Source organism: Humulus lupulus, chromosome 1 (assembly GCF_963169125.1).
Source record: "Humulus lupulus chromosome 1, drHumLupu1.1, whole genome shotgun sequence".
Taxonomy (NCBI): Eukaryota; Viridiplantae; Streptophyta; class Magnoliopsida; order Rosales; family Cannabaceae; genus Humulus; species Humulus lupulus.
The window spans coordinates 21,714,738-21,725,192 of NC_084793.1; the positions used below are offsets into that span (position 1 = coordinate 21,714,738).

Below are 10,455 nucleotides of genomic sequence, written 5' to 3' on the forward strand. Positions count from 1 at the left end.
ACCATCGAGCAATGTCGATTTTTTGCACATTTCAGAGTTTCAGATCTGAAAAAAAAATCGCAAAAAAAAAAACTCAAAAATCATGCCTAGATTTGTTCGAAATGCAGTATTTAGTGTGGTGGTGGTATTGGTGGTGCCATGAGGTGAGAGAGAGTGAACCGAGAGAGAGAGAGAGAAGATAAAAGAGAGAAGTGAGAAATGAGAGGGAAAATGACAAAAGTATTTTGAGTAAAGTATCAAAACATAATATTATTTTTAAATCTCTAATATGTTGAGCATTTTTTTTAATTAGTACATTCTATAAAGCATAGAAACTAAAATTTCCCAAATAAAACTAGGTAGACAGATATATTATATACGTATATAATTATAGTGACATAATTGTAATAAAATATAATATTATGACTATTTATTTTATTAAAATAGATATTATTAAAAAAATTGACAGACGTCATTAAAAAAAAAAAGTGAAATATAGTCTCCTTAACACTCCTCACTTAATAATTGGAGTTCTCATTATTGAAAAAGTAATGGAATCTACACACTTAAGAAAGAGCTGATTAAAGGTGTTTGCTTCATTACTTTTCCAAGCCATGAGAAGGATGTCTAAGCTCATATTGGTATCGTTTTTAACTTATGAATGAGCAACTGAAAAAGCTCTGTTTCGTTTCCCAAAATGAACCAATTCAAGGGGAAAAAAAGTACATGGAATAATATGGCTTGTTTTGAGTGCCATATTATCTAAACTTGAGTTTTCTTTCAGTTTAAAATATTGCCTGACAGAATCCACATCATAAGCTTATGTTCAAATTGTGAAGAAAAATTAAGCACATGAAAATGCTTCCAAAGTCACGGCCATGGAATTTACAACTTGAGGAATGAAGCCATATGTTGTAGCCATGCAATAGAAAGCAATATGAGCTATAACAGTTAAAAATGGTAGGATTTATCTAGTATTACATGTAACAAAAATCCCTACAACCTCTACTACCCAAAAAAATGTGGAGTTACTCTCAATATCATTCCTCAACATGAAGCAAAATTCAATTGAGCAGTGACATGAACAAAAGTGTCTTCTTTGCATGGAATGGTCAAACCACCCATTGGGTGGTCAAAACCAAACTCTTCCTCTGCTTTCTTTAGCAACTCCTTGAATGAAGGGTGGTTCAAGTAAGCTATAGGAACCACAAATCTTTTCTTCTTCTCTTGAACTTCTCCCACAATGTAAACTGCAATATGGCCTTTTGGGACACCAGAATGGTGGTGGTGATGCCTAGCTCCTGTAGTTGGTGAGTGAAGCTTGAGAACTTGCTTGAGATTGTGAATAGTTGATGGTAATCTGATGATACCCATTTGAGTAAACTTCAAGTACTCCAAGTGGGCAACTCTAAAACCTGATTCTAATGGCTTTTGCTTAGATTTTCTCTGAAGTTTGATAATGGATAAAAATGTTGGAATGAGAAGGGGTTATTGAGTGTTGTTTATTTATAGGGAGGGAATGAGAAACAGGTGGATGTGAGGTCAGAAAGTCTGACAGCCAGGTAAGCTTTTGGGGACCCCACTTCATCAGAGATTTCACATGGCTTTGGTCATTCATTATAGCTCAATCGGCTAACATTTATCCACACTCTTATTATATCAAGCAACAAATAAAAAAGAAAAAAAAAACCCTCAAAAAACAAAATAAAATACTATTGGAATTATGATCCAACTGTAAAGATTTCACATGGAGTTGCTTTATGTCAAATGCGTTGAAACTTGAAACAGGAGGCCGTACACTGGAAAAATAATAATGTAGATAACCAACGAATTATGAAATTTTAATAGTTTTATAAATGGTATGTGTGTATAAATAGATAAAGTGTCCTTTGTCAAAATAGTATACTTTTTAAATTGATTTTGTATTTTATTTTAGCTTTAATAATTTTTTTTTCAAAATAGTATCTAATAATTTAAATAGTTAGTCAAAAAATTTAAATAATTAATAAAAAAATTTAAATAATTAATCGAATTTCAAGTCATTTTATAAAAACTTATCAAAAATATACTAAAGTAGAAACTCACTTACAAAAAATACAATTTTCACCAATTTATCATAAATAAATAGAAAAAATGAAATGTGGAACTGTGGAAGTATGTAGCTCATCACTAGCAATGATATGATCACATTAAATTCATCCAAACAAAGAAAAAAAATTCCTCAAAAGAAGTGAGACGAGTGTTGTGAAACTGAAGTGGCTAGCTAAGTAACAAGAGAGTTATGGGGGTGTTTATTAATATAATAGTATATTTTATCAACATTTAATAGTAAAATCATAACTACCATTTTTAAAAATTTCTCAGATTTTAATTTATAAATAAATTTTCTCATGAAAATAAAATTTTACTAAAACTAAAAAAATACAATAATTAAATACTGAAAGCTATGAATATAAATGTTTATTTTTAATATTGTTATATTTCTTATTTTAAATTAAAATATCACAAAAAAACTTTACATCTCAATTTTATTTTATAATTAATTTGTATACATATATTATATGTTGGATTAAAATCCTATTTTATAGGCACATATGTATAATGTACAATGCTATTATAAAGTGTGATATAATATTAAGTGAACAATTATGTTATAAATATCATAGGGTATTAAAGTGTTATGAATTTAATGTGTAGAAACAGGAAAGTGAACTTTTAATTTTATAATGGGCAAAATTGGAAATCACTAATTATAAATTAGGGTTGTGGTCCCCTATATATATATGTTATTCTATTCTGTCTGTAATCCCATTAACAGAAAGAAAAGAGAGACTCTTCTCTATACATATTATATAGGAAGATTTAAACCCTCTGTGCAATCTCCAAACAATGGCCTCTTTAATTTAGCAAATGATCTATAGAATTATGATTTAAGATTTCTCATATATGCATTTATAATGACATTATTTTGAATTATGTGTTGAAGATTATTCTTTGTTCATGTTATTTGAGTGTATTAAAAATTCTAACATTATAAGCCATAAAAATAAAATAATAATATAATTTAACCAAGAAAATATTGGTTTAAGATTTGTTTTAAAAAATATATATTGTAAAGCGTTTCATATTTTTGAGTATTTAAAAATTATAAATGAGTTTTGCTTGAACCAGAAAAAATCAAATCTCAAAAATTCACTTTGTTGGATTTAAAAAATTCAAATTTAGTACCAAAAATAATAAAAAAAAATTATTCACATGCTCATTCTCGAATCTACAATATCAAACTGTCCCTTAATGATTTAGTTTTGTTTGTTGATGAAATTACAAATTTGATCAAACCATCTGTTTATTTTCATCACTTTTAAATCCCAATTTCAAATGTAGTGATTAATTATTTGGTTTTCTCATTTTGTTTTTGAAGATTTTATACCAAATTTTTGTCACATAAAAATTGAAATAAATTAATACTTTTCGGAAAATTGTTACCATTAAAAATGTATTATAAAATCACGAACACAATATTTTTATCTGGTAAAAAAGTATATAGACACTGAGATGAGATACAAACTATAATTTATATCTGAGATATCGGTAGTTTTAGTAGTTCCCACTTCCCAAGTCTTCCATTATATCTCTTTTCTCATCAATTATTATTAAATAAAATTGTAGTCTTAATCGTGTTTTTATAGATTTTTTTTGGCCAATAAAACTTGTTTTGTGCAAAGTAATAATTATCCAAACACATTTTAACTTATCTAATTGCTTAATCATACCTAAGAACTCTACGAATAATTTAAGACAATATCAACAACAACCAAATCATTTTTACTAAAAATAGGAAATCGTTCACAACAATACACAATATCAAGTTGAGAATTTTAATATTAAATTATATTTGAATTCATATTTTATTATTATAAAACAGAAGAAATTACCTTCTCTGTGCAAAAGAATTAAAAAAATCTTCAATGATGATAGTAGAACCAATCAAAAATGAAATATAGGTTTTATTTTTTTATTATTTTCGTATTTTTTGGGTACTTATTTCGTCCATTCCTGTCACATGTGCGGTTATTGGATTTGGTGGAATGGCTGCTCTTGATATTTGTGCAACTACTGCTTCTCTCTTTGTTTTTGTGTTGAGATTTGTGCAAAAAATATTAAACGCTCTTCGCTGTCAGTCTAGTCTGCCATTTTATATCTTATTGGCTCATCATTTATTTTAGTATTGTTGTGGTATCCAACCATTTATTTTGATATTTTAAATTAGAATTTCTAATATTTAGTATTAAAATTAACGGAAATTTATATTAGGGTTTGAGTTTAGACCCACCAGTAATTATATCTCATACTCTTTTTTTTATATATATAATATTGGACATTATAGTTATAGTAAACATCCTATTAGTTTTTAGAAAATTATGAATAATTTACAATATTCAAAATATGGTTCAAACAATCAATTGCATATATGCATTTCTTTTTATATTCGTGCAACTTACCATTTTGAATTATTGTTTTCGTCGTTGTAAAGTATTTAGACTTTTTTAAAAACTAGTAGAATACATACTATAATTGTAATATATACTATGATATATATAGTTATAATTTTTCTATATGCCAGAAACAGAAATGCTCCTATTAGTAAGGGCTAAATTGACACTCCTATTATAGAATTTTCCTAAAATTTACCCTATATTTAGTAGAGTTGAGAGAAGGGTTAATGTAGATTCCTCAAGAGGGATAAGAGAGTTGCTCCAAACCCACAAAGTTTAATACCTCCAAAAATAGAAGAAAATAACAAAAAGACTAAATAGGGTGTATAAAATATCATTTTTTTTTCTTTAACAAATAATACATGTCTATCTTAAAAATGATAATATGGTAATTTTAATAATTAATTTTTTTTCTCATTCCTTCTAACTTTACCTCTAATATCAAATAACATAGAGGAGAATTATTATACTCTTCATCCTTTCTATTCTCTCCCTCCTTAGCAAACATAATCTTAGAGTATTGCGAAGGGACACCTCTTAAGAAAATATAAATTGCCTCAATGGAAATAGTAAAAAACTTTTACAACTTTAAGCAAAATATACAAATGAACAACAATTAATTAAATAAAATTAGAACTCTATAACAAAAGATACATGTAAATATGGAAAATAGTAGAAGAAGATAGTAATGAAAATACAACTCTATGACAAAATGATACAAATAAACTAGGAGTAGTAGAATGAAAGATGTAGATGATATTACAACTCTAAAACAAAATATACAAGTAAAAGAGTAAATAGAGAATATGAGAAGAAGATGAAAGCAATAGTATAAAAAGAAAAGAACAAGAACAAGAACAATGAACAAAGAACTCTCACTCGCACAACCAAAATGAAGAGTGTTGGGGATCACTAATTTGAACAAGGTTTGAAACTTTTGTTCAAAAGCTTATTTCCCCCTAACTCAAGCACTAAGGGAACTCTCACAATTTTGGAAATAGCTCTGTGGAATTATCAAGGCTTTAGGTGTTTTCTAGCCAAGTGCTTTAATGGATAGAAAAATTGTGTTTTACAAGTGAGCAATATGCTCTTATTTATAGAGTTTAGAGATACTATTTGAATTTCAAATTCCACCAACCCCATGGCTGTTACCAATGTTTAATTAGATGTTTATGGAATTAAAATAGAGATTTGAGAGTTACTTAGGATGTTAGAACCGTTCAAATTGGAAAAAATTGAAAATCCAATTTGGTTGTCAGCCTTACTGGCTGCGACCATGAGTGTCAATGACCACAGCCATTGGCCTCTGCCCCCCAGGGCGCGACCAGTGATAAACAGTGACCTCGCCCACAACCCATTTTCAGCACATATTTTTGTACAATTTTCTAAACGGTTCAAAATCACTCACAATTGATTTTGTAACCCCTAAACGCATTATTGAGGTTAAAATCACATCTCTAACAGCCACATCTCTTATGACTTTGAGAAATTCAAATCAAAATGTGTAACATCAAATATACACATTATTGGGTAATATTTGGGAGTTACAAATTTGTAACACCAAATATGTTACATATTTGAATATTCACATATATCCAAATATTGTAACCCTCTTTAATATGTTACAATATGTGACACTCATTGTCACATTATTTAATCTAAATATTATATTATAAAATAATATAACAACGCCAATGGTATTCAAAACCACATGACATGATATATTGTTATTGGTGCAATTTAGTATTGAGTCTCACATATTATAATTTATAATACAATAAGTGATGCATGATACTTAATTGCACCAATCAATATAAGGTGGTGCCAGGCATAGCGCTCTATAGCAATGCTCTAAAATTTAAGATAGTATATTGTATTGTTTTTTATTATTTAATATAATACTAATATTTCATTTAAGCTGTATTAATAAGATGTCGCATTAACTTTGTATTTATTAAATTTTTACTTATTATAAAATAAGATAAACAATTTCAAATTATATTAAGTGTATAATTGATGAGAGATGAAATAATAAAAAGAGAATAAATGGGAGAGAGAAAGTTAGGAAATAGAAAGAATTGTAAAAGAAAAAGATGAGAGAGAAAATAATATGAGAAAAATTGATGAGAGATAAATTGATAAAAGAGAAAATTAAATGAGAAAAGGTGATGTGAAAAAATATATAAAATTATGGAAATTTTTTGAAATTATGTAATACAATATGAGAAATAAAATTATACCATACCACATAGTACAACAATTCTTTTTTTGTTTGTATTAAGTAATATAATCCACATTGTACAAAAATTTGACATTTTATTATGTAATACAATACAAAAAACTTTACCAAATATAGCATTGTATTTTATTAATACAACGAGAAGTTCTTATACAACACACCAAATATACCCTAAAAGTAATGATAAGTACATATGTTTTTTACACATAATAATATAACATGTGTAAAAATAATTTTAATTTATTAAGATGACACCTTAGTTTAAAATAAATACTGCAATCATTATGTGTATTTTTATGTAAAAACAATTATTGTGTGTATTATGTGTATAAAAAATATGGGTTTGACATTATTTTAAATTTAATTATTCACAAAATACAACATCAAATAATATTGGATACCATATAATACCTATCATAAAAATATTATTTAATTAAACACTAAAACATTTGATGCCACATAGACCCACCACAACCACATCCACAACAACCCCTTTATCTATAACTCTCTGTCTTCCTTCATGTGTTTTGCAAATGGAGGCTCATCTCTATCCAATCTTTTTAACGGCTAAAAATATGGTTTATGTATATATGATTTTGAAAAGTAATAGTAATAGTAATATAGTTTTATATCATTTTTTTCCATAGATTTAGGCAATATATAATTATTATTTTTTACCAAAGACGTTAGAATTAATCGTATATTTTGTACTTCTTTTGTAAAAAAAAATCATATATTTTGTACTTCATTCCAAAATTACGTTTTTAATCAAGTTAATTTTTTAAACTAACAATTTTTTATTTGGTTAGTAATATTAATTATGAAACTTAAATTAAAAAAAAAAAACATAAAAATTGATAGAAAAGTTTAAATCTAGATTTTCATAATTAATTAATTAATTATGGACACATATTTTTACATTAACTTTTACACCATTAGATAACCTGATCTGTAGCGTCTCAAAATTCCTAATACAATTAAGTGCTTTGATTAGCGTGTTGGGAGGGCACATGAGATAATTATGTGTAAATTAATTGATTTATATTATTATATGATTGCGTATGTATGATTATGTGTATTAAATGTGTTTAAAGACCCAATTTTGTTAAAAATGAGCATTTTCATAATTTTGACTTGTTGAGAGCGTATTTGTAATTATTATGTGTTATGTGCTTGAGACCATATTATTATGTAGATATGTACGTGATTTTCAGCATGAGTGGATCCGTTCGAGCGGTTAAGCGGATAGTCATAACAGAGATAAATACCTGGCTTGGACCGAGCATAGAGGTATTTTGGGAAATTCAATATTTTGGGACTATAAGTAAATGAAATATATTGGCAGAATATTTGTGTTGGATGGATTAGTGGACTAAGTTGGGAATTAGTGGTCTAATTTAAGGCTTAGTGGGAACTTTAAGCTAAATGACCATTTTGCCCCTTGTAGTTCTTTGAGAAATGAGTTATTGTTGGGAATATATGGTTTTACACTTTGCAAATCAACAATTAATAATGGGAAGAGTTCAATATTTTGAAATCCTAAATGCTAAGCACACTACTACAAAAACATGCTTTTAGGACACTTTTTTCGGGTACTCACCTAGATGCGAGCCGTAAAAACATCTCCTGGACTTTTTAGGACACTTTTCGAGAGTCCTTAAAGAATTTCTTTTAGGGCTTGGCTGTCCTAAAAGTTTGATTTTTTTTTTAACAAAAGTTCCTAGACTTTTTAGGACACTCATTGAGATTCCTTAAATAGTTTCTTTAGGGACATGGAAAACGAGCCCTAAAATCTTATGTGTGTCCTAAAAGTTTGAATTTTTATTTAACAAAAGTTTCTGGACTTTTTAGACACTCATTGAGAGTCCTTAAAAAATTTCTTTTAGGACACGCAAATCGAGCCTTAAAAACTTATGTGTGTCATAAAAGTTTGAATAATTTTTTTTAACTAAAGTTTTATTATATATTAAATCACAAAGAAAAAAAAACAATAGCCCATTCTCTCTTCCTCTCTCTCTCTCTCCATGCTCTCTTCCCCCATTTCTCTTTCTTCCTCTCTCTCTCTCACGCATGCCCACTGCCAAGCCACGAACGGCGACACTCCGACCACCGCCCATCTACACGCGCCGGTCCACAGCGTTCCCTGGTCCCTGAAACCCTCAGCCCCGCGAGCCTATGGCCTCAAGCTCCCACTAGCCTAGTCGAGGGAGCCTCTTAAGTTCGGCGACCATGTTGGTTTCCGAAACGTTTTGGGCATTTTCCCATCACCTCGAGCCACCTCGAGCAAAATGACCACCACCACTGCATTCCTTGTGCCTTGGGCTTCAAAACCCACTAAAGGATCGGACCAAACCCCCACCGTGGGGTGGTGGCGCCGTCATCATTGTCGGAGCTCTGGTGGGAGCTTTGGCTACCATTTAATTTTTTAAAAATTAAAAATAAAAATTTTTAGGACTCACAATGCGAGCCCTAAAAACATTCTGTTGTAAGTCCTAAATAACCTTAGTTTTTAAAGCTCTCAAATAGAGGGCTCACGCCCCGCAAGTCCTAAAAACTTTTTTACGAGCCCTAAAAAGCATTTTTTTGTAGTAGTGGCAAGAACCTTATTCAAAGTATAAATACAAATCTTGATAATGAAATAAACATGTTCATTATATGAATGTCAATCTTGAATATAAGAAACTAAATGATTAAATGATGATAAGATGAACTTAGAAACATTTAATCATCAATACTAACAATGAAAACAAAATAGAGTAAAACAAATAAAGTTAGGTTTAGATAGGTACAACATTTGATTTAGAGCAACTAGAATCTTCAAACTTGGGGAACTTCTAAGGCTTAAACACAATAAGAATATTGTTGTCCAAAATCTATATTCCAAGCCTTCCATTATTGCTTGAAGCTTCAACTAAGTAGAATGAGATTTGGGATTTAACAAGTCTTAAAACTTATGTAAGTCAATCAAAGTTTAATGAGTTTCTTAGAGAAAACTTTGAGAGCTAGAGAGAGAGAGAGAGAGAGAGAGAGAGTTTGAAAGTGTAATCAATGCTTTACAACTCTAATAACATTTATTTATAGTGTAGGCATCGTCATAGTCTAACCAATAAGAATTTAAAACACATCATTTGGAGCATTTTACGCAACTGCACAACCCTAAAAACCGCCCAGGTGATGTATTGCCTGCTGAGGCTTTTGAAGCCCTTCACATTTTGGCGATGCTACGCCACTTAGGGGGCGACACATCGCCACCTCCTCTGACTTTGGACCTCTCCAATGGTCATCAAATTGCTCCAAATGCTACAATTTTTTTTGTGAATGTTTGGATACCTCATTGTATCACTTTAGACCCATAAAAGTCACTTTTAGATGTCTTCTACACAATCTCTTGTTTTCACTTCAACTTAACCATTATATTTAACCAATCTCAACATTCCCTCACTTGGTTAAATAAAATAATCTCTTCTTAGCTTAACAATTTTGGTGTATAAAATAAAATATCTTTCAATTTGAACTTTGCCTTAGTGAAAATTGTTATCCCCAAAATTTGAAAACGATGATGTGGCAATAAAAGTGATAAGTGGCAAGAAATGGCCGAGTCAAAGGTTTTAGATTAATCTGGTGGTATTGCTGATATGAAAATTGTTTATCTAGTTTGGAAGTGATTTGTCCGACCGAAAAAGATTTTTGACTGATCAGTCACCTGTCTTGGCCGACCAGTCAGTTATTTTGGCCGACCAA

At 29.4% G+C, this 10,455-nt stretch overlaps 1 protein-coding gene across 1 annotated transcript; it reads right to left on the reverse strand.

The window, feature by feature from the left end:
- Positions 1 to 740: 740 nt before the first annotated feature.
- Positions 741 to 1,639, reverse strand: LOC133817073 (auxin-responsive protein SAUR24-like). Its single transcript, XM_062249486.1, has one exon. The coding sequence runs from the start codon at positions 1,351 to 1,353 to the stop codon at positions 1,027 to 1,029; it is 327 nt and encodes a 108-aa protein (XP_062105470.1). The 5' UTR covers positions 1,354 to 1,639; the 3' UTR covers positions 741 to 1,026.
- Between the last annotated feature and the right edge of the window lie 8,816 nt (positions 1,640 to 10,455).